At 47.5% G+C, this 25,896-nt stretch overlaps 1 protein-coding gene across 1 annotated transcript in view; it reads right to left on the reverse strand.

Moving 5' to 3' along the window:
• The window catches only part of LOC115458670 (obscurin-like protein 1), a 177,373-nt gene that overhangs the window by 59,186 nt on the left and 92,291 nt on the right, over positions 1-25,896 (reverse strand). The window contains exon 14 of the mRNA XM_030188499.1: positions 9,243-9,518. Coding sequence (XP_030044359.1) covers positions 9,243-9,518 — 276 coding nt within the window. The remainder of the gene's footprint in view (positions 1-9,242; positions 9,519-25,896) is intronic.

A 25,896-nucleotide genomic window follows, 5' to 3' on the forward strand; every position in this document is an offset into this window, starting at 1 on the left:
CTTAACCCTCCATTGCCTCAGGTACAAACTTACATTGTGAGCCCTCCTGGGATAGAGAAATATCCAGAGTACCCGAATGCAACTGACCTTGAGCTACTACTGAAAAAGATGTGAGCAAAATCTAAATAAATTATAGTATTCTTGGTCTTAGTTACCATCCCTTTCCTTATAATTCCTAGCACCCTGTTTGATTTTTTTTTTTTGCCACTGCTGCACACTGGATAGAAGATTTCAGCGTATTGTCTAAAAAGACACCTAGATCTTTTTCTTGAGTGTGACTCCCAAGGTGGACCCTAGAATCAGGTAACTATGATTCAGATTATTTTTTCCAATGTGCACCATTTTGCATTTGTCCACATTATATTCCATCTTCTATATGGATGCCCAGTCTTCCAGTTTCCTAAGGTCTTCCTGCAATTTTTTCACAATCCACATGTGTTTTGACAACTTGAATAGTTTTGCGTTATCTGCAAATTTAATTATCTCACTTGTTGTTCTGATTTCCAGATCATTTATAAATATGTTAAATAGCACTGGCTCCAGTATAAATCCCTGTGGCACTCCGTTATTCACCTCCTCCATTGAGAAAAATGGCCATTTAACCCTACCCTCTGTTTTCTGTCTAATAATCAATTCCTAATTAACAGAAGGACATTGCCTCCTTTCCCATGACATTTTAATTTTCTCAGGAGTCTCTCATGAGGAACTTTTGTTAAAAGCTTTCTGATAATCTAGATACACTACATCAACTGGCTCACCTTTATCGAAGTTTATTCATGCCTTTCAAACAAATGAAGCAAATTGGTGAGGCAAGACTTCCCTTGGCTGAACCCATGCTGACTCTGTCCCATTGATCCATGTTTGTCTATATGTTCTGCAATTTTATTCTTTATAATGGTTTCCACATTTTGCCCAGCACTGAAGTTAGGCTTACTGGTGTGTAATTTTGCGGATTTCACATGGAACCCCTTTAATAAATAGGCATTACATTGGCCACCTTCCAATCCAGGTGATTTATCACTCTTAATTTGTTGATTTGGCTAAGTACATTTTCCAGGTTCAACGAGATTTCTTTCAGTTCCTCCCTTTGTCACCCTTGAAAACCATTTCCAGTACAGGTAGGTCTCATACATCTACTTCCGTAGAGACCAAAGCAAATAATTCATTCAATCTCTCCACTTTGACCTTATCCTCCCTGACTGCCCCTTAAGTTCCTTTATGATCTAACAGTCCCACAGATTACCTCCAGTGGCGTAGGAAGGGGGGGGCAGTCCGCCCCGGGTGCACGCCGCTGGGGGGGTGTCAGCTCCGCTGGTTCCCTGCTGTCTCTGCCCCGGAACAGGTTACTTCCTGTTCCGGGGCAGAGAGAGCAGGGAACCAGCGGAGCCGACGCAGCTCCCAGCGACGTGCACTCGGGGCGGAGTGGCCCTCCCACCCGTCCCCTTTCCTACGTCAGAGGTAAGAATGCTCTCCGGGGGGGGGGGGGGGGGGGGGGGTTGCGCACACCGAGGGGGGGTGCACCGTGCTGCACCTGGGGGGGGGGTCGCAGTGGCAACCCGCCCCGGGTGTCAGCCGCCCTCGCTACGGCACTGATTACCTCACAGGCTTTCTGCTTCTGATGCACCTGAAAAAGTTGTTCCTATCAGTTTTTGTCTCTGTAGCAGGTTTTTCCCTTTTAGCCTTCTTTATCAATGCTTTGCATCTAGTTTGACAGTGCTTATGTTGTTTCTTATTTTTTCATTCGGATCCTTTTTTCATTCTTTGAAGGATGTTCTTTTGGCTCTAATAGCCCTTTTCACTTCACCTTTTACCCATGCTGACTGTCGTTTGCTCTTCTTTTCACCTTTGTGAATACGTGGAATACATATGGTCTGGGCTTCCATGATGGTATTTTTAAACAACGACCACACCTGATTTAAAATCCTAACCTTTGCAGCCGATCCTTTTAGGTTCTTTTTAACCACTTTCCTCATTTTGTCGTAGTCGCCCTTTTGAAAATTAAATGCAGTTACAGTAGATTTTCTTAGTGACTTCACTTCAGATATCAGTTCAAATTTGATCATGTTATGATCACTGTTCAGCAGATCCAACATCATTACTTCTCTTACTATGCCCTGCATTCCACTAAGGACTAGATTTTTATTTATTTAAGTTACATTTGTACCCTGCGCTTTCCCACTCATGGCAGGCTCAATGCAGCTTACATGGGGCAATGGAGGGTTAAGTGACTTGCCCAGAGTCACAAGGAGCTGCCTGTGCCTGAAGTGGGAATTGAACTCAGTTCCTCAGTTCCCCAGGACCAAAGTCCACCACCCTAACTACTAGGCCACTCCTCCACCAGATCTAAAATAGCTCTCCTTCTTGTCAGTTCTTGGACCAGTTGCTCCATGAAGCAATCATTTATTACATCTAGAAATATTACCTCCCTAGCGCTCCCTGATGTATCCAGTCAATACTGGGGTAATTGAAATCAACCATTAATATAATGTTGCTCAACTTGCCAGCTTTCCTAATTTCTGTAAACATTTCTTCATCTGTGTGTTTGTTCTGTCCTGGCGGATGGTAGTACAGCCTTACTAGTATACTCTTTCCCTTCACACATGGAATTAAGGATTCCACACTGCTATCTGTTTCACTTGTTCAGTTCCCATGTCTATTTTGTAATTCCACTTTAAGTAATTCCATTATCCCTTATTTGTCCTGTTTGTCTGTCTTGATTAGATTGTAAGCTCTGTTGATAGGGACTGTCTGTTAATGTTCAGTGTACAGAGCTTCGTACATCTAGTAGCACTATAGAAATGATAAGTAGTAGTAGTACTATGTAGAAAATTTATTTTGTTTGACTCAATTCCTTCTTTAACATATATCACAACCCCCCCCCCCCCCCCCCCCCACCAACTCCAATTTGATCCACTATCATTGCATATAATTTGTACCCTCAGCAACCATTAAAAGGCCTGGGTGAAAAGCTAGTCTTGAGCTGCCTCTTAAATGGAAAAAAAACTCTAAAAGATGGCGCAAGCATTCTGGCAGCTGGTTCCATAAAATAGGACCAACAGCAGAAAACCCAGCTTCCCTCGTAACCACATAGCTAGCTCCATAGTGACTTGCCACGGACAGAAATCTACGTCCTTCAGAGCATAACTCTCCGAGAGGATGGTAAAATTAAAGAGCTTGCCTTAAATAAAATGGAGCCACTCCACAAACAGCCTTAAAATGCAAAGTCAAAACTTTAAACCAAATGTGAAAGAAAATTGGCAACCAGTGCAAGGATTCCAACATACGGATGATATCACCAAATTTCCCCTGTCCCTGTCTTTTATTTCTCCATTGGGTCTTGCCTTTCTCCATCTTTCCTCTCCCAACACTTGCCCGAGTTTAAAGGGGGTCTGGACAGATTCCTGAAGGAAAAGTCCATTGATCGTTATCAAATTTTGAGTTTTTGCCAGGTTCTTGGGGCCTGGATTGGCCGCTGTCGGAGACAGAGTGCTGGGCTTGATGGACCTTTGGTCTTTTCCCAGCGTGGCAGTGCTTATGTGCTTGTGTCCTTCAGTTTGCTTCCTCTTGTCTCTCTCTCCCATCTTTCTTTCTCACCATCCTCCTCATGACCTTTCTCCTCTTTTTGCGGCCTTTCCCCTCTTCCTTCCTTGATTGAGCCTCTTACCCTCCATCCTTCTTTTAACTCATCAACTTGCTGCTTCCCTCCTCCTACAGTGAAGGGTGATGAAAATGATAAAGGGGATGGGACAACTTCCCTATGAGGGAAGGCTAGAGCTATGGCTCTTCAGCTTGGAAAAGAGATGGAAGAAGGGAGATATGACCGAGGTCTATCAATTTTCTCCTTTTATAAAAGTGTTAGGTATCTTTTGAATCTCATGTTAACACACTTACTCAAAGAGCTTTTTTTTATTATGCAAAATGTTAGGTGTGTGCGCAAATATTTTGATCCTGAGTATGTTAGATTATTGTACTATCATCTACCTGGGATCCTCTAAAGAACTATTAAAGAGCCTACAATCCATTCAGAACAATGCACTCCGCCTGATACACTCCTTGAAAAAGCATGACAGTGTATCACCGTTTTTTTAAAGAGAATCACGGGTTTCCAGTTTATGCCAGAGTCTTGTTTAAATTCTTTTGCCTTATTTACAAAGTAGTTCATGGGTTAGCTCAAAAACCGAGGGTCACTAGATCAATTATTCACGTTTCCCTCTTTAAAAGCCGTGAAGAGATCTAGGTTACTAAATAATCTTTTTTTCATTTCAAGCTGCTGGTCTTGAAAAAGAACTTCAGAACTTTTTGTCTTCTACTTCAAGCTATTTTCAGTTTTGTACACAAATCAAAACTTACCTATTTAGGACATTTGTTTTGCAATCTAATAATTAATCTGGGTTGGTGTGTTTTTATTTTTCAGTATAATTTAGTATGTATATTTGAGGTTTGAAGGCTGTATTTCCTGGAAATGTCCGGCTTCTTTTACAATGTCGCTTTGAACCGGGAGGTATACGACAGAATACAGGCTATACTGTTAATGTTAAAATACTGAGTGAAGTGGAACGGGTAGTCGTGAATCACTCGTTTATGCTTTCCAAAACTACAAGGACTGGGGCACGCAATGAAGCTACAAAGTAGTAAATTAAAAACAAATTGGAGAAAATATTTTTTCATGTAACATGTAATTCAACTCTGGAATTTATTGCCAGAGAATGTGTTAAAAGCAGTTAGCTTAGCATAGTTTAAAAAAAAGGTTCAGCCCAAAGAAAAGTCCATAAGCCATTATTAAGAAGGACTTAGAAAATCCTACTAGCTGGTGTCCTTTTTGGGGGATTCCTTCTTTACGGTTATACTATTGCAAATATGCCACACACAAAAAGGAAGGGGGTCGTTAAGGCTGTGTCCTCGCCGGCCGTTGAGGTTCCCCCTAACCAGCGGCGGCGGATTGACAGCTTTGAAGCAGACTTATCAAAGCTGCATTCTGGGTGCGGATGCTCCATTTTAAAGAAGGGTGGAGGAGTGTCCTCTTCGCTGGAGCATGAAACTTCTTTGTCTCCCCCAGTCGCAAATGCTCCACCATGTCCAGCGGCCAGATCGATGACCCCTGAAGGTGAGACTCACGTCGCAGGCTCGGCATCTGAAGCGCCTTGTGGGGGATGGGGCACCGAGTATTCAACTTCCAGGACAGACAACAAGAGCTGGGTTTACAGCTCCCATGGCAGTTTCTCTGGATCTGATTTGAAACACCATTCAGGAGTTCAGTGTGACTTTGAAGAAGACTGCATTGGAGGTAATATCTTTGGCCTCTAAATTTGATGATATGAATATCAATCTTGAAAAACTAAAAGTATTTTTTTCCAGACAGATTAATCAAGTTCAAGTCACTTCACTGGCTTCCGATCAGGTACCGCATACAGTTCAAGCTTCTCCTATTAACCTACAAATGCACTCGATCTGCATCCCCTCCTTACCTCTCTACCCTCATCTCCCCTTACATTCCTACCTGTAACCTCCGCTCTCTAGACAAATCCCTCCTTTCAGTACCCTTCTCCACCACCGCCAACTCCAGGCTCCGCCCTTTCTGCCTCGCCTCACCTCAAGCGTGGAACAAACTCCCTGAGCCCATACGCCAAGCCCCCTCCCTGCCCATCTTCAAATCACTGCTCAAAGCCCACCTCTTCAATGTCGCCTTTGGCACCTAACCACCACACCTATACTCAGAAATCTAGACTACACCAACTTGACATTTTGTCCTTTAGATTGTAAGCTCATCTGAGCAGGGACCGTCCAGCGCTGCGTAACACTAGTAGCGCTCTAGAAATGTTAAGTAGTAGTAGTAGTAGTAGTAAGCTGAAATAAAAGGCTTACAGGAGTCTAAAACTGTTGCAGTGGTGGACAGATTCATGGTACATCATAGACTAGAACAACTAGAGAATCAGAATAGCAGGTTTAATCTCCAAATTCTGAATTTTTTTAAAGTCTTTGACCATGACTCCTTTGGTTTTATTTAAGAAATATTTGACTGACATGCTAAAAAATTTTCCTCTGATGGACTTCCCCCTATTAACAAGGTATATTATTTGCCAGTTTCATCAGAATATCAGAGGAGAAATTATATTTCAGCCATTCTGGAAGAATCTGTTAATGAAACATCTTGAAGAGCAACTATTGGCATCCTTGGTTTTTGAAACAATACTCAGGATTTATTTTATGGACAAAAACTATGCTAAGGTAACGCAAGAGCGTAGAAAAGCTTTTCTTGCTATGAGGCAGAAGTGAAAAATGTAGGGGCCAAATGCAAATTAGATATGGACAATTCAAGTATGTCTTCTTCACCCCTGAGCAGCTGAGGGCTTTCAGGGATCTGAAGAAAGTAATATAAGTCTGCATTTTGTTACTTATTCTCGAGGAAATGCCTTTTAGAGAGTCCTATTTTTCAAGATCTCTTCCCCCCTATGAGTATATGGGTCTAAAGAAGAGTAAATTATATTTCCTGTTAATTTTAGTTGCTTGTATATATTATGTTCTGTATTTATCATGTCATTTAATTGCTTAACTTGTAATAAATAAATGAAAAAGTGCCTATCCTTGTGGTACAGTCTAAGGTCAGCTCATTAAATAACACCGACATTGCATATAGAAGAACTTAATCAAAGAAAAACAAAAACACTTTACTAATACAAAACAATATCATTGTGAAAGCAATGCAAACCATAAATGGAGGGAAAAGCCTCAGAGTATTTTGGAGTACTTTAAATTGTACTTCCCACCTTCAATCAAAGGCATAGAAAACCTCCGTAAGTAAAAAGCAGTGTAGTGCAATGTGCAGAGCGAAAATTTTAATTACAACTTATAATTGTCCAAAAAGGTTCAAAGAATATAATAATCTTCTCTTTAGGCCATACTACTACTACTACTACTTAACATTTCTGGAGCGCTACTAGGGTTACGCAGCGCTGTACAAATTAACAAAGAAGGACGGTCCCTGCTCAAAGGAGCTTACAATCTAAAGGACGAAATGTCAAGTTGGAGCAGTCTAGATTTCCTGAATAGAGGTACGGTAGTTAGGTGCCGAAGGCGACATTGAAGAGGTGGGCTTTGAGCAATGATTTGAAGATGGGCAGGGAGGGGGCCTGGCGTATGGGCTCAGGGAGTTTGTTCCACGCATGGGGTTAGGTGAGGCAGAAAGGGCGGAGCCTGGAGTTGGCGGTGGTAGAGAAGGGTACTGAGAGGAGGGATTTGTCTTGAGAGTGGAGGTTACGGGTAGGAATGTAAGGGGAGATGAGGGTAGAGAAGTAAGGACGGGCTGCAGATCGAGTGCATTTGTAGGTTAGTAGGAGAAGCCATATAGTTGTTTTCACCACAGGAACATGGTTCTAGCTGCCGACAACAGCAGCTGCTCCAGGGCATAACTGGACCATTAAACACACTGCATTTGCAACACCAAAAGTGTTGAGGTATTTTTGTTTTAAGAATATCATCAAATATGATAAATTGATATCCATAAAAGCACCCTATCAGGCTTATTTTCAAAAGAGAAGGGCACCCATCTTTCGACACAAATCGGGAGATGGGCGTCCTTCTGTCAGGGTCGCCCAAATCGGCATAATCGAAAGCTGATTTTGGCCGCCCTCAACTGCTTTTCATCGCGGGGATGACCAAAGTTCACGGGGGGGGGGGGGGGGGGGGGGGGGGGGGGAGTGTCGGAAGCATAGCGAAGGTGGGACTGGGGTGTGCCTAACACACGGGCGTCCTCAACCGATAATGGAAAAAAGAAGGGCATCCTGACAGCACTTGGGTGACTTTACTTGGTCCATTTTTTCTTGCGACCAAGCCTCAAAAAGGTGCCCGAACTGACCAGATGACCACCAGAGGGAATCAGGGATGACCTCCCCTTACTCCCCCCTCCCACCCTAAAAAAAATTTAAAAATATTTTTTGCCAGCCTCAAATGTCATACCCAGCTCCCTGACAGCAGTATGCAGGTCCCTGGAGCAGTTTTAGTGGGTACAGTGCATTTCAGGCAGGTGGACCCAGGCCCATTCCCCCCTACCTGTTACACTTGTGGTGGTAAATGTGAGCTCTTCAAAAAACCCCACCACAAACCCACTGTACCCACATGTAGGTGCCCCCCTTCACCCCTTAGGGCTATGGTAGTGTTGTACAGTTGTGGGGAGTGGGTTTTGTGGGGCTCAGCACCTAAGGAAAGGGAGCTATGCACCTGGGAGCAATTTCTGAAGTCCACTGCACTGGCCCCTAGGGTGCCCGGTTGGTGTCCTGGCATGTCAGGGGTTCCAGTGCACTACGAATGCTGGCTCCTCCCACGACCAAATGGCTTGGATTTGGTTGTTTCTGAGATGGGCGTCCTCAGTTTCCATTATCGCCAAAAATTGGGGATGACCATCTCTAAGGGCAACCTAAATTTCATGATTTCGGCGTCCCAAACCGTATTATCGAAACAAAAGATGGACGCCCATCTTGTTTCAATAATACGGGTTTCCCCGCCCCTTCGCCGGGACATCCTGCAAGGACGTCTTCAGGAAAACTTGGGTGCCCCTTTCGATTATGCCCCTCCACGTGACCTAAATTCCTTAGCTGTGGTGTCTGTCTCATGACCTGGGTGTAACATTCAATGAGTTATTCTCAGATGGAAACCAAGAGGGGAAGGGGGTCCCACTGCCTGAATTATGGGTTGGCATGTCATTATCTAGACTGCCCCAACTTGACATTTCGTCCTTTAGATTGTAAGCTCCTTTGAGCAGGGACTGACCTTCTTTGTTAAACTGTACAGCGCTGCGTAACCCTAGTAGCGCTTTAGAAATGTTAAGTAGTAGTAGTATCCCCGGCCATCTCTGCTTTTTGCCGTCACTGTTGCTATGATCATCATTAGCCCTAATCTATGTTATTCTGAATGACATAAGGCCCATATGAATTTTTCTTATCTTTCTTGTCATTGTTCAATTGTATTGATAACGTTGCAGAGATATGGTCTAGCTCTTAAAAAAGGAAATGAGGTTACTATGTGATGATAATCAGTAAGACTTAGGGAGATAAATTTATTCACTGACATCTCTGCAGTGCTATGTGTATTACCCTGTATCCCTCAGGATAGGAACCTGGAATCACTACAGATATCTCCAAGAGTCTAACAAGTGAGGAGTTGGGGGGAGGGGAGACAGCTAGACCAGGAGTGTATGTAAGACATGCAAAAGCAAGGGCACTGTAAGGACTTGGCAGAAGCTGTATTACCTTCCACAGTGACATAAAAGATGCAGTTATCATCATGGGTGACACAGAGGTACTCGCCGGAGTCTCCACTCTCTGCTCCAAGAAGAAGGAGTGAGCGCAAAGCTCCCTGCTCCTCTACGTGGGTGTGGCTGCTGTCCACAATCTTCTCCCCATCCTTGAACCACTTCAGATCAGCACTGGCTAAAGACAGCTTGACCTGCAGAGCCAAGTCCTCATGAGGCAGGCAGCGAAGATGTGTCTTCAGATTCTCTCTGTCAAGAATTTTCACCAAGGGCTCTTGTGAAAAGGAAAATATAATGGATTGGTATGATTATATATGTGTGTGTGTTTTTTTTAGATTTTTATGTATTTTATTTTGATATTTATTCAGTGTCTGGAGCACTATTTTGGCTTGACAGAATATAAATTTAACAAATAAATAAGAACAGGAAACAAAGTGACCCCGCCTTCAGAAAATGACCTGTGCTGTCAGAGTGGGAGAGAGAGCCCTCCACACACCCCAGCAGCCAAATGCACCATCAAGTGTGTGTGTGAGACAGCGTGTGTATGGCCAAGAAGTGTGTAAGAAAGTGAGATAGGAAATGTTTGCCCGACCAGGCTCTATGTGTGCATATGTGAGTTGGTCTGTGTGTGAAAGTGTTCCTATGGCTGAGCTTTGTATGTAACTATGTATATGTGTGTGTCTATGAAAGATGATGCTTTCAAAATAGGTTATTTATGTGTGTGTGTGTGTGTGGCTATTTTTTGTGTGGCTATGTAGTCTGTGTTCATATATGCGTGTGTACATACATGTGAAAATGGTGCTCCAGTCTGGTCTGTATGTGTCAGGGTGGGTGTGGGGATAAAGGGTATGATACATACCTGTAGCAGTTGTTCTCCGAGGACAGCAGGCTGATTGTTCTCACGACTGGGTTGACGTCCGCGGCAGCCCCCACCAACCGGAAGAAGCTTCGCGGGACGGTCGGCACGCAGGCCACGCCCACCGCGCATGCGCGGCCGCCTTCCCGCCCGTGCGCGACCGCTCCCGCCAGTTGAATGACAAGCAATAAAATATGAAACACACAACTCCAAAGGGGAGGAGGGAGGGTAGGTGAGAACAATCAGCCTGCTGTCCTCGGAGAACAACTGCTACAGGTATGTATCATACCCTTTCTCCGAGGACAAGCAGGCTGCTTGTTCTCACGACTGGGGTATCCCTAGCTCTCAGGCTCACTCAAAACAATAACCCAGGTCAATTGAACCTCGCAACGGCGAGGGTACAACAGAAATTGACCTACGAAGAACAACTAACTGAGAGTGCAGCCTGACCAGAATAAATTCGGGTCCTGGAGGGTGGAGTTGGATTTACACCCCAAACAGATTCTGCAACACCGACTGCCCGAACCGACTGTCGCGTCGGGTATCCTGCTGGAGGCAGTAATGAGATGTGAATGTGTGGACAGATGACCACGTCGCAGCCTTGCAGATCTCTTCAATAGTGGCTGACTTCAAGTGGGCCACCGACGCTGCCATGGCTCTGACACTATGAGCCGTGACATGACCCTCAAGAGCCAGCCCAGCCTGGGCGTAAGTGAAGGAAATGCAATCTGCTAGCCAATTGGAGATGGTGCGTTTCCCGACAGCAACCCCTAGCCTGTTAGGGTCGAAAGCAATAAACAATTGGGCGGACTGTCTGTTGGGCTGTGTCCGCTCCAAGTAGAAGGCCAATGCTCTCTTGCAGTCCAATGTGTGCAACTGACGTTCAGCAGGGCGGGTATGCGGCCTGGGGAAGAATGTTGGCAAGACAATTGACTGGTTAAGATGGAACTCCGACACCACCTTCGGCAGGAACTTTGGGTGAGTGCGGAGCACTACTCTGTTGTGATGAAATTTAGTATATGGAGCATGAGCTACTAGGGCTTGAAGCTCACTGACCCTACGAGCTGAAGTAACTGCCACCAAGAAAATGACCTTCCAGGTCAAGTACTTCAGATGGCAGGTATTCAGTGGCTCAAAAGGAGGTTTCATCAGCTGGGTGAGGACGACGTTGAGATCCCATGACACAGTAGGAGGCTTGATAGGGGGCTTTGACAAAAGCAAGCCTCTCATGAATCGAACGACTAAAGGCTCTCCAGAGATGGCTTTACCTTCCACACGATAATGGTAAGCACTAATCGCACTAAGGTGATTCCTTACTGAGTTGGTCTTGAGGCCAGACTCTGATAAGTGCAGAAGGTATTCAAGCAGGTTCTGTGCAGGGCAAGAACGAGGTTCTAGGGCCTTGCTCTCACACCAAACGACAAACCTCCTCCACTTGAAAAAGTAACTCTTTTTAGTGGAATCCTTCCTAGAGGCAAGCAAGACCCGGGAGACACCCTCAGACAGACCCAACGCAGCGAAGTCTACGCCCTCAACATCCAGGCCGTGAGAGCCAGGGATTGAAGGTTGGGGTGCAGCAACGCTCCGTCGTTCTGCGAAATGAGAGTCGGAAAACACTCCAATCTCCACGGTTCTTCGGAGGACAACTCCAGAAGAAGAGGGAACCAGATCTGACGGGGCCAAAAGGGCGCTATCAGAATCATGGTGCCGCGGTCTTGCTTGAGCTTCAGTAAGGTCTTCCCCACCAAAGGTATGGGAGGATAAGCATACAGGAGGCCGGTCCCCCAATGAAGGAGAAAGGCATCTGACGCTAGCCTGCCGTGTGTCTGAAGTCTGGAACAGAACAGAGGCAGCTTGTGGTTGGTCTGAGAGGCGAAAAGATCCACCGAGGGGGTGCCCCACTCTCGGAAGATCTTGCGTACCACTCTGGAATGGAGCGACCACTCGTGCGGTTGCATGACTCTGCTCAGTCTGTCGGCCAGACTGTTGTTTACGCCTGCCAGGTACGTGGCTTGGAGAAGCATGCCGAACCGACACGCCCAACGCCACATACCGACGGCTTCCTGACACAGGGGGCGAGATCCGGTGCCCCCCTGCTTGTTGACGTAATACATTGCAACCTGATTGTCTGTCCGAATTTGGATAATTTGGCAGGACAGCCGATCTCTGAAAGCCTTCAGTGCGTTCCAGATCGCTCGGAGCTCCAGGAGGTTGATCTGCAGATCCTTTTCCTGGAGGGACCACAGACCCTGGGTGTGAAGCCCATCGACATGGGCTCCCCACCCCAGGCGAGATGCATCCGTCGTCAGCACTTTCGTGGGCTGCGGAATTTGGAATGGACGTCCCAGGGTCAAATTGGTCCGTATGGTCCACCAGAGCAGTGAAGTGCGGCAACTGGTGGAGAGGCGGATGACATCCTCTAGATTCCCGGTGGCTTGGAACCACTGGGAAGCTAGGGTCCATTGAGCAGATCTCATGTGAAGACGAGCCATGGGAGTCACATGAACTGTGGAGGCCATATGACCCAGAAGTCTCAACATCTGCCGAGCTGTGATCTGCTGAGACGCTCTGGTCTGCGAAGCCAGGGCCAAGAGATTGGTGGCCCTCGCTTCGGGAAGGTAGGCCTGAGCCGTCTGGGAATTCAGCAGCGCTCCTATGAATTCCAGAGACTGAGTTGGCTGGAGATGGGACTTTGGGTAATTTATCACAAACCCCAGCAGCTCCAGAAGTTGAATAGTGCACTGCATGGACCGGAGGGCTCCTGCCTCCGAGGTGTTCTTGACCAGCCAATCGTCGAGATATGGGAACACGTGCACTCCCAGCTTGCGTAGGTAGGCCGCTACCACCACGAGGCACTTGGTAAACACTCGTGGGGCAGAGGCGAGCCCAAAGGGCAGCACACAATACTGAAAGTGCCGTGCGCCCAGGCGGAATCTGAGATACTGTCTGTGAGCTGGCAGTATCGGGATGTGAGTGTATGCGTACTTTAAATCCAGGGAACATAGCCAATCGTTTTTCTGAATCATTGGCAGAAGGGTGCCCAAGGAAAGCATCCTGAACTTTTCTTTGACCAGGAATTTGTTCAGGCCTCTCAGGTCTAGGATGGGACGCATCCCCCCTGTTTTCTTCTCCACAAGGAAGTACCTGGAATAGAATCCCTGCCCTTCCTGCCCGGGTGGTACGGGCTCGACCGCATTGGCGCTGAGAAGGGCGGAGAGTTCCTCTGCAAGTACCTGCTTGTGATGGGAGCTGAAAGACTGAGCTCCCGGAGGACAATTTGGAGGCAGGGAGGCCAAATTCAGGGCGTATCCGTACCGCACTATTTGGAGAACCCACTGGTCGGAGGTTATGAGAGGCCACCTTTGGTGAAAGAATTTTAACCTCCCTCCGACCGGCAGGTCGTCCGGTACGGACACTTGTAGGACGGCTATGTTCCCATGGATCCAGTCAAAAGCCCGTCCCCGGCTTTTGCTGTGGAGGCGCAGGGGGCTGCTTAGGCGCACGCTGTTGACGGGAACGAGCGCGCTGGGGCTGTCCCTGTGCCTGACGAGGCCTTCGGGCCGGCTGGTTGTACCTACGCTTCGCAAAAGAATAGGGTGCAGCCTGCCGAGCCCGGGAAAAACGCCCGCCCGCGGGGGCGGGTGCTGAAGGCGCCCGGTGGGAGAGCTTGTCGAGAGCGGTTTCCCGCTGATGCAGTTGGTCAACCATCTGCTCGACCTTCTCGCCAAAAATATTATCCCCCCGGCAAGGGACGTCAGCCAGTCTCTGCTGGGTGCGGTTGCCCAGGTCAGAGGCACGCAGCCATGAGAGCCTGCGCATCACTATACCTTGGGCCGCAGCACGAGATGCCACGTCACAGGTGTCAAAAATCCCCCTGGACAGGAACTTTCTGCACGCCTTCAGCTGCCTGACCACCTCCTGATAAGGCCTGGACTGCTCCGGCGGGAGCTTATCGACCAGGTCCGCCAGCTGTTGCACATTGGTCCGCATGTGGATGCTCATATAGAGCAGGTAAGATTGGATGCGGGTCACGAGCATGGAGGATTGGTAGGCCTTCCTCCCAAACGAGTCCAGAGTGCGAGACTCCCGCCCCGGGGGCGCCGAGGCGGTATCCCTCGAACTCCGTGCCCTCTTGAGAGCAGAATCCACGACCGCTGAGTCATGGGGCAACTGGGGCCGCATGAGCTCTGGGTCAGAGTGGATCCTGTACTGGGACTCTGCTTTCTTGGGAATGGTGGGGTTAGTTAGTGGTCGCACCCAGTTCCGAAGCAGCGTCTCCTTCAGGACATTGTGCAGCGGTACCGTGGAGGACTCTCTAGGTGGTGATGGATAGTCGAGGACCTCGAGCATCTCGGCCCTCGGCTCTTCCACAGAGACCACGGGGAAGGGAATGCTTATAGACATATCCCGCACAAAAGAGGCAAAGGAGAGACTCTCAGGAGGTGAGAGCTTCCTCTCCGGTGAAGGCGTGGGGTCCGAGGGAAGGCCCGTAGACTCCTCTGAGGAGAAATATCTAGGGTCCTCCTCTTCCCCCCACGAGTCCTCATCCTCGGTATCGGACATTAGCTCATGTAGCTGAGTCCTGTACCGGGCCCGGCTCGACGTCGAGGCACCGAGGTCTCGGTGTCGTCGAGCGGTGGACTCCCGCGCCGGCGGGGACGGAGCTCCCTCCATCGACGTCGACGGGGACTCCACCTGCGTGGCGGTCGAGACCGGCACCGCAAGCGGCGGCGGTGTCGACAGCCCCGGCGCCGGGCTAGAGCTCGCCGGCGCCACAGTCATCGGCGCCGAGGGCGCAAGCACTCCCGGCGCCGGCACAGCCTGGCGCATCAACCCTTCCAGGATCCCCGGAAGGATGGCTCTGAGGCACTCGTCCAGGCCCGCTGCAGGGAAAGGCGGTGGGGCCGGTAAGGGTGTCGGTGCCAGAAGCTGCTGGGGGCCAGGAGACGGCACCGAGGTGCTGGAACCCCGACGCGTCGGTACCTCCACCACCGACGGAGATCTCTCCTCTCTGCGATGACGCTTCGGCGTCGACTCCTCTTCAGGGTGCACCGAGGGCTCCCGGTGACGGCGCTTCTTATCTTTTTTCCGGTGCACGTCACCGGCGCCGGAGGGCATGGAGGAGGAGGAGTTCGATCCCCCTCGGTCTCGAGGTACCGGGTCCGACAGGGTTCGGTCCCGTGGCTCACGAGCTGAGGGAGTGACCGGGGCCGACTGCCCACGCGGCCTCTCAACCCCACTCTCACCGGCGGACCGGCGGGCCGACGGGACCTGTTCTCCTGGGGTCGCTGCCATCGGTGCCGATGTCTCGGGCATCGATACCGGTACCGAAGAACCGGCCTTCGATACCGATGCCGTCGAGGTCGACGTCGAGGGGCCGGCGCAAGTTCCAAAAAGACGGTCCCGCAGAACTTGCCTCGCAACCTGAGTCCGTTTCCGGAGACCGAGACACAAAGCGCACGACTTGAGATTGTGCTCCGGCCCGAGGCACTGGAGGCACCAAGCGTGGGTGTCGGTCTGCGAGATCGGCCGGCCGCAGCGACCACACTTTTTAAATCCACTCGGGACCTTCGAGGACATCGACGGAAAAATCGCGTCGGCGAAGTCAAAGTCGACAATGGTGGCTAAAATCACACCACAAAAAAATCAACCGACCGAGCGGCCACTAGGCCGCAACGTGGCGTCCCCGAAAAATTTCTTTTTTTTTTTTTTTTTTTTTTTTTAAAACAATACAAACAAGATGAGAGGAAACCGAACGGGAATCCAAGCGACGATCCGCGTAAGCGCGGTCGAAAATCCGGCGGCTGAACAGAGAGAGAGGCAATTGCACAACTCTCTCAGTCGCGGAAAAAAAGTAACTGGCGGGAGCGGTCGCGCACGGGCGGGAAGGCGGCCGCGCATGCGCGGTGGGCGTGGCCTGCGTGCCGACCGTCCCGCGAAGCTTCTTCCGGTTGGTGGGGGCTGCCGCGGACGTCAACCCAGTCGTGAGAACAAGCAGCCTGCTTGTCCTCGGAGAACATAATATAGCAAAACGTAACATTTTATTTTTATAGCCCGCAATACCTTGCAGTTCAATGCAGGTTACATACAAAAAATTGGACAATCCAGGAATATAAAACAGTACATAATTTAAAAACTAACAATCATTTCCTACCAAAATTCAAAAACAGATATGCCTTTAAGCAGCCGTCTAAAATGTCCACAACTTGATGCCTGTACTATTAAAGAAGAAATATCTTTGTCCAATTTAGCAGCTTGATAGGATAATAAAGAATCTATAAATTTCTTTCTTACTTTACCCTTTAGCCGAGGATTTTCCACAAGTCCATCTTAATAATGCCTTATGGACTTTTCTTTTAAGAAATTATCCAAACTTTTTATAAACACTGCTAAGCTAACTGCTTTTACCACATTCCCTGACAACAAATTCCAGAGTTGAATTACTCGTTGAATGAAGAAATATGTTCTCCAATTTGTTTTAAATTTACTACTTTGTAGCTTCATTGCATGCCCCCTAGTCCTAGTATTTTTGGAAAGAGTAAACAAGTGATTCACGTCTACCCGTTCCATTCCACTCATTATTTTATAGACCTCTATCATATCTCACCTCAGCTGCCTCTTCTCCAAGATGAAGAGCCCTAGCCGCTTTAGCCTTTCCTCATAGGGAAGTCGTCCCATCCCCTTTATCATTTTTGTTGCCCTTCTCTGTACCTTTTTTAATTCCACTGTATCTTTTATAAGATGCGGTGACCAGAATTGCACACAGTATTTGAGATGCGGTCGCACCATGGAGTGATACAGAGGCATTATAATGTTCTTATTCTTGCTTTCCATTCCTTTCCTAATAATACCTAATGTTCTTTTGCTTTCTTAGCCGCCACCACACACTAAGTAGAAGGTTTCAGTGTATCATCAATGATGACACCCAGCTCGCTTTCCTAGTCGGTGACTCTGAATGTGGAACCTTGCATTACGTAGCTATAGTTTGGGTTCCTCTTTCCCACATGCATCACTTTGCACTTGCTCACATTAAACGTCATCTGCCATTTGGAATCCCAGTCTTGTAAGGTCCTCTTGTAATTTTTCACAATCCTCTTGCGATTTAACAACTTTGAATAACTTTGTGTTGTTGTCAGTAAATTTAATTATCTCACTAGTTACTCCCATTTCTAGGTCATTTATAAATATGTTAAAAAGCAGCGGCCCCAGCACAGACCCCTATGGAACCCCACCATCTACCCTTCTCCATTGAGAATACTGACCATTTAACCCTACTCTCTGTTTTCTATCTTTTAACAAGTTTTTAATCCACAATAGAGCACTACCTTGTATCCCATGACTTTCCAAATTCCTCGGGAGTCTTTCATGAGGTATTTTGTCAAATACCTTTTGAAAATCCAGATACACAATATCGACTGGCTCACCTTAATCCACATGTTTGTTCACCCCTTCAAAGAAATGTAGTAGATTGGTGAGGCAAGATTGCCCTTCACTAAATCCGTGTTGGAAACTATTATAAAGAATAAAATTACAGAACACGTAGACATGGTTTAATGGGACAGAGTCAGCATGGATTCAGCTGAGGGAAGTCTTGCCTCACCAATTTGCTTCATTTATTTGAAGGCGTGAATAAATATGTGGATAAAGGTGAGCCTGTTGATGTAGTGTATCTACATTTTCAGAAAACGTTCGATAAACTTCCTCATGAGAGACTCCTGAGAAAATTAAAGAGTCAATGGAATAGGAGGCAAGGTTCTGGTGTGGATTAAGAATTGGTTATTGGATAGAAAACAGAGGGCAGGGTTAAATGGTCATTTCTCTCAATGGAGGAGGGTGAACAGTGGAGTGCCACAGGGATCTGTTCTGGGACCAGTGCTATTTAACATATTTATAAATGATATGGAAATCAGAATGAGTAAGGTGAATACATTTGCAGATGATACAAAACTATTGAAGGTTGTTAAAACACGTGCTGACTGTGAAATATTGCAGGAAGACTTAGGAAATTGGAAGATTGGGCATCCAAATGGAAGATGAAATTTAATGTGCACAAATGCAAGGTGATGAACATTGGAAAGAATAATCCGAATCATAGTTACCTGGTAGCAAAAATGAAACAGTGATTGAATATTCACATAGCAAGCAGCCTGAGCCAACAGATTTATTTTCAACTGAACGTAATTAATGCTGTATGAACTTGGCGGCTAATAGTTTGCTGAACTGGACAATGTTGGCACATTTAGATTGACTCTGGACAAGAGCATTTTTATAATATACCACTGCATTTCACAAAGCAAAAGGAGCAACTTCCTACATGCCATCTTTTTCTTTTGATGTAGGCACAGGAAAAAAAGATGCTAAATGCTCCCAGGTCTCAACCTAATTAATGATTTTTCTAAACTGTACTTATATAAATAGTAAGTCTGAATGTTAAGCATCTGATCATCATAATGTCTATTCTGATGTTTTCACCTAGTAGAGGGCCACCAAAAGAGAGTGAGTCCTTATAAACCAGCCCCTCCAAATGACACAATGATTATGACGTACAAGACGTATGAGCAGAGTCTTGATGACCTGAACATGTATACTCTGGAAGAAAGGAGAAACAGGGGTGATATGACCTGAACATGTATACCCTGGAGGAAAGGAGAAACAGGGGTGATATGATACAGACGTTCAAATATTTGAAAAGTATTAATCTGCAAACGAACCTTTTCCGGAGGTGCGAAGGCAGTAGAACGAGAGGACATGAAATGAGATTGAAGGGGGGCAGACTCAAGAAAAATGTCAGGAAGTATTTTTTCACGGAGGGAGTAGTGGATGCTTGGAATGCCCTCCCGCGGGAAGTGGTGGAAATGAAAATGGTAACAGAATTCAAACATGCGTGGGATAAACATAAAGGAATCCTGTTCAGAAGGAATGGATCCTAAGGAGCTTAGCCGAGATTGGGTGGCAGAGCCGGTGGCGGGAGGCGGGGATAGTGCTGGGCAGACTTATACGGTCTGTGCCCGGAAAAGGACAGGTACAAATCAAGGTAAGGTATACACAAAAAGTAGCACATGTGAGTTTATCTTGTTGGGCAGACTGGATGGACCATGCAGGTCTTTTTCTGCCGTCATTTACTATGTTACTCTATGTTACTATTTAGAACTAACTAGATGAAACCAATACTTCCACTTTGTACGTCCATATGCTACACAAGCCAGCATCTTTGAAAATATAAGTGAGGTCCAATGAAAATGCTGCCAACAATAAGGAACGATAACATAGAGCAGCTCATAGATTTGCTTGCTTTGTTTGGGTAAGGGGATGAGGGGTGCATGGAGTAGAGGGAAAGGGAGACCAACCTCATGGGCTTCAGCGGCTGTCTCAATCTAACCGCCTTCAGCTCTCTTCTACCAGCTCCTTTAGTTTCGGCTCGCAGCACTGCTGCCTTCTTCAATTTTCCAGGCCATCGGCAGCGTCAGTCAGGTAAACACACTGCCTTTGGCGGCCCTGGAAGCTCTCCCTCTGTTGCAGCGTCCTGCCTATGCAGGAAAGGAAACTGCAGCAGAGAGAAAGCTTCTGGGCCGCCGAAGGCAGTGTGTTTACCTCACTGGCACTGCCAGTGGTCAGGACTGAAGAATGCAGCGCTGCAGGGAGCCGAAAGGGAGTAGGAGAGAGCTGACAAAGGCAGTTAGACTGAGAACAGGAGACGGCAATGACTGCTGAAGCAGGGAGCACGAGGGAGATGCTAAGGCTGCCATGGGGCCCCTGGGAACGCGAGGCCCTGTGCCTGCCTAAGACTGGCTCTGAGGGACATGAATAGTTTCCCAGATGTTTGTGAAGTCATTGACTACATGTTACTCATCTTTTGTAATATATGCCATAGTTTGTCCATGTGAAAAGGTAGATGTTGGCCAAACCACCATCCTTGTAAGGATACGTCTAAATGAACACAAACCTCAGCTTAAAAATGAACAGATCTCAGTTCCATATGTATCTCACTGGCTTCAGGAAAAGCATTTTGTCACTGATATACACTGGCGTATCATAGATTCTGTAAAATGTGGACCGGTGGATATTTGAATTAGAAAACAATAGCCCTATGAGGACTGAATGTAAAATTGGATTGGGTGTCGCTGGTGTGAGTTCATTGGTAGGCTCCAATCAGATGACAAGAAAGAGGATCTAGGGCCTTGCTGTCACACCAGACGGCAAACCTCCTCCATTTGAAAGAGTAACACCTCTTGGTGGAATCTTTCCTGGAAGCAAGCAAGACTCGAGAGACACCCTCTGAAAGACCCAAGGAGGCAAATTCTAAGCTCTCAACATCCAGGCCGTGGATCCAGAGACTGGAGATTGGGATGCAGAAGTGATCCCTCGTTCTCGGTAATGAGGGTTGGAAAACACTCCAATCTCCACGGTTTCTCGGAGGACAACTCCAGAAGAAGAGGGAACCAAATCTGACGCGGCCAGAAGGGCGCAATCAGAATCATGGTTCCGCAGTCTTGCTTGAGTTTCAGCAAAGTCTTCCCTACTAGAGGTATGGGAGGATATGCATAGAGAAGGCATGTTCCCCAATGTAGGAGAAAGGCATCTGACGCTAGCCTGTCGTGGGCCTGAAGCCTGGAACAGAGCTGAGGGACCTTGTGATTGATCTGAGTGGCAAAAAGATCCACCGAGGGGGTGCCCCACGCTCAGAAGATCTTGCAGACAACATCCATGTTCAGTGACCACTCGTGAGGTTGCATTACCCTGCTCAGTATGTCGGCCAGACTGTTTACGCCTGCCAGATAAGTGGCTTGGAGAAACATGCCGTGACGGCATGCCCAAAGCCACATCTGGACGGCTTCCTGACACAGGGGACGAGATCCGGTGCCCCCCTGCTTGTTGGTGTAATACATGACAACCTCATTGTCTGTCTGAATCAATATAACTTGGTTGGACCGCCGGTCTCTGAAAGCCTTTAGAGCATTCCAGATCGCTCTCAATTCCAGATTGATCTGAAGACCTTTTTCCTGAAAGGACCAAGCTCCTTGAGTGTGAAGCCCATCTACATGAGCTCCCCACCCCAGGAGGGATGCATCTGTCGTCAGCACTTTCTGTGGCTGAGGGATTTGGAATGGACGTCCCAAGGTCAAATTGGGCCGAATCGTCCACCACCGCAAGGAATTCTGAAAGTCGGTGGACAGTTGGATCACATCCACTAGACTTCCCGCAGCTTGATACCACTGGGAAGCTAGGGTCCATTGAGCTGATCTCATGTGTAGGCGTGCCATGGGAGTTATGTGAACTGTGGAGGCCATGTGCCCCACAAATCTCAACATCTGCCGAGCTGAGATCTGTTGAGACCCTTGAACCAAGGACACTAGGGACAGGAGGTTGTCTGCCCTCACCTTGGGGAGATAAACTTGAGCTATCTTTGTGTTCAACAGTGCTCCAATGAATTCCAATTTTTGGTTTGAGATGGGACTTGGAATAATTGATCACAAACCCCAGTAGTTCTAGCACCTGAATAGTTATTTGCATGGACTGTAGAGCGCCTGCCTCCGAGGTGCTCTTCACCAGCCAATCGTCGAGATAAGGGAACACATGCACTCCCAGTCTGCGTAGCGACGCTGCGACTACCACCAGGCACTTTGTGAACACTCTGGGAGCAGATGCCAGACCAAAGGGCAGTTCACAGTACTGAAAGTGCTGAGTTCCCAGCCGAAATCGAAGATACTTCCTCTGAACTGGGAGTATCGAGATTTGAGTATAAGCATCCTTTAAGTCCAGAGAGCATAGCCAATCGTTTTCCTGAATCATGGGAAGAAGGGTGCCAGGGAAACCATCCTGAACTTTCCTCAAACCAGATAATTGCTCAGGCCCCTTAGGTCTAGGATGGGATGCATCCCCCCCTGTTTTCTTTTGCACAAGGAAGTACCTGGAATAGAATCTCAGCCCTTCTTCCCCTGGTGGAACGGGTTCGACCACACTGGCCTTTAGAAGGGTGGAGAGTTCCTCTGCAAGTACTCAGCATGTAGTTGGACTCTGGAACTCGTTGCTGGAGAATGTGGTGGCAGCGGCTGGCCTTACAGAGTTTAAGGGGGGTTTGGACAGATTCCTGAAGGAAAAGTCCATTGAACATTAATTTTTTTTTTTTTTTGGGGGGGGGGGGGGGTGCCGGGTTCTTGAAGCCTGGATTGGCTGCTGTCAGAGACAGGATGCTGAGCTTGATGGTCTTTTCACAGTATGGTGGTGCTTATGTGCTTATATGCTTATGTACCTGCTTGTGCTGGGAGCTGTAAGAATGAACTCCTGGTGGGTAATTTGGAGGTTTGGATTCCAGATTGAGGGTGTATCCTAACCGGACTATTTGAAGAACCGGTCGGAGGTTATGAGAGGCCACCTTTGGTGAAAAAACATCAACCTCCCCCCTACCAGCAAGTCGTCCAGTACAGACACTTTTACTGAGGCTATGCTGAACTGGAGCCAGTCGAAAGCCGTCCCTTTCTTGTGCTGGGGAGGAGAGTGGGCCTTAGTCGCACACTGTTGACGAGAACGAGCGCACTGGGGCTGAGCCTGGGCAGGCTGCCAAGAAGCAGGAGTGTAATAGGGAGCACTTCTCTCCCCTCCAAAAAACCTCCTAGATGAGGTGGCTGTAGCAGAAGGCGCCCGGTGGGAGAGAGAATCCACAGCATTATTATGCTTCTTAATCTGATTAATGAGATCCTCTACTTTCTCGCCAAAAAGATTGTCCCCCCCCGGCAAGGAACATCCGCCATCCGCTGCTGGACAGAATGATCCAGGTCAGAGACATGCAGCCATGAGAGTCTGCGCATCACTATACCTTGAGCAGCGATCCTGGATGTCATGTCAAAAGTGTCAAAGTACCCCTGGCCAGGAACTTACGACACGCCTTCTGCTGCCTGACCACCTGGCAAAAAGGCTCAGCCAAATCCATAGGGAGTGCATCAACCAAGCTGGACAGTTGACTTATCGAGTCTCGCAAGTGTACGCTCGTGAAGAGCTGGTATGACTGGATTTGGCAGCGAGCATAGCGGCCTGATACGTCTTTCTCCCAAAAGAGTCAAGAGTCCTAGCTTCTCTACCTGGGGGCGCCGAAGCATAGTCTCTAGTACTCCTAGCTGTCTTGAGAATGGAATCCACCACCATAGAATTGTGGGGTAATTGGGACCTCATCAATCTAGGTTCACCGTGGATCCGGTATTGGGACTCAGCTTTCTTGGGAACCACAGGTCCAGACAGAGGGGCGGACCAGTTTCTCATAAGGACTTCCTTCAGTACCTTATGCAGAGGGACTGTCACAGCCTCTTTAGGTGGAGAAGAATAATCCAGGACTTCCAGCATGTCAGACCTGGGCTCATCCTCAACCTCCACAGGGAAGGGAATAGCCGTAGCCATTTCCCGGACAAAAGAGGAAAAAGACAGACTCTCTGGTGGAGATAGTCTTCTTTCCAGCGGAGGAGAAGGGTCAGAGGGAATCCCAAAGGACTCATTGGAAGAGAAGTACCTGGGATCTTCCTATGATTCCCACGAGCGCTCCTGCTCAGTGTCAGACACAACCTGTGTCAAGGTACTCTGACACTGGACCTGCCTCGACGCTGAGGAATGATGTCCTCTGTGGCGATGTCGAGAAGTTGACGCCCGATCCAACTGCGGCGAAGCTCCCTCCACCGACGTCGAAGTGGAGTCGACCTGGGTGGCAGCTGACGCAGTTGCTGCAGGCGGTACCGAAGTCGGAGACCTCACCACAGGAGAAGGGCCAGACACCGCTACAGCAGATGGTACAGAAGGCGCAAGCACCCCCAATACCGAAGTAAATTGTTGCAGTAAGCCTTCCAGAAGTTCTGGAAACAAGGCCCGGATACGCTCGTCAAGAGCCACCATCGGAGAAGGCTGCGGGGCCGGTGGAACAGGCGGTGTCAGAATCCGTGGGGGCTCGGGAGTACGTACCGGGCTGCCAAGAGACAAACGCATCGACACCTCTTGCACCAACTAGTTAAGCTCTGAAACTCTTTGCCGGAGGAGGTGGTAACAGCAGTTGACGTATCTGGGTTTTTAAAAGATTTGGACAAATTCCTGGAGGAAAAATCCATAGTCTGCTACTGAGACAAACATGGGAAGCAACTGCTTGCCCTGGGATTTGTAGTATGGAGTGTTGCCACGATTTGGGTTTCTGCCTGGTACTTGTGTCCTGGCTTAGCTACTGTTTGGAAAACAGGATACTGGGCTAGATGGCCCATTGGTCTGACCTAGTATGGCTACTCTTATGTTCTTATTGCAATGGCAACATGTTCTCTCCACGTGCATGTTTTGCATGTGGAGAGAACATGCTGCCATTACAATAAGAACATAAGAGTACATAAGTACATAAGCATCGCCATGCTGGGACAGACCAAGGGTCCATCGAGCCCAGCACCCTGTCACCAACAGCGGCCAAAAGAACAAGCAATTTGTCCCGCCCATCCTAAAAATGCTGTATTATTCCCTTGTCCATTCAATAACATTCTATGGCTTTTTCCTCCAGGAAGCCATCCAACCCTTTTTTGAAGTCCACTAAGTTAACCGCCTTAACCACCTTTTCCGGCAGCAAATTCCAGAGTTTAACTACTCGTTGAGTGAAGAAACATTTCCTCCAATTCGTTTTAAATTTACCACACTGCAGCTTCATCGCATGCCCCCTTGTCCTAGTGTTTTTGGAAAGCGTAAACAGACGCTCCACATCGACCCGTTCCAGTCCACTGATTATCTTAAAGACCTCTATCATATCTCCCCTCAGCCTCCTTTTCTCCAAGCTGAAGAGCTCCAGCCTCTTCAGCCTATCCTGATAGGGAAGTTGTCCCATCCCCTGTATCATCTTTGTCGCCCTTCTCTGCACCTTTTCCAATTCCACTATGTCTTTTTTGAGGTACGGCCACCAGAATTGAACACAATACTCGAGGTGCGGTCACACCATGGAGCGATACAAAGGCAGAATAATATCCTTATTTTTGTTTTCAATCCCTTTCCTAATGATACCCAACATTCTATTTGCTTTCCTAGCCGCAGCAGCACATTGAGCAGAAGTTTTCATCGTATCATCTACGATGACACCTAGATCCCTTTCTCGGTCCGTGACTCCCAACGCTGAACCTTGCATGACATAGTTATATTTTGGGTTCCAATTTCCCACATGCATCACTTTGCACTTGTTCACATTAAACGCCCAGTCTCCCAGTCTCGTAGTTTTTCACAATCTTCCCGTGATTTGACTACTTTGAATAACTTTGTGTCATCGGCAAATTTGATTACCTCACTAGTTACCCCCCCATCTCTAGGTAATTTATGAATATGTTAAAAAGCAGAGGTCCCAGCACCAATCCCTGGGGGACCCCGCTAACTACCCTTCTCCATTGCGAATAATGACCTTTTAATCCTACTCTCTGTTTCCTATCTTTCAACCAGTTTTTAATCCAAAGTAAGACACTACCTCCGATCCCGTGTCCCTCTAATTTCCAGCTTGAGCTACTACAGAAAAGGTGTGAGCTCAATCCAAATCACTAAATATAGGGATCATTAAGTATGAAAAAGTCTCTCTATTTATCACAAACTAAAAACTCCTTCTTTTGTGAATAATTTCTTTATTATATTATTATACAACACAAAACAATATAATATTGCAATTTGTAATATTCATCACAATAATGAAAATTCAGAGATTGAAATAAACCTTTAACATTTTCGTCCAATACTTTTAAGAAATATGGATCCAAGAGAATGAAATAATTATTATAATTATATTAACCAAATTTGGGAGTGATGCTGACCC

Source organism: Microcaecilia unicolor, unplaced genomic scaffold (assembly GCF_901765095.1).
Source record: "Microcaecilia unicolor unplaced genomic scaffold, aMicUni1.1, whole genome shotgun sequence".
Lineage (NCBI taxonomy): Eukaryota > Metazoa > Chordata > Amphibia > Gymnophiona > Siphonopidae > Microcaecilia > Microcaecilia unicolor.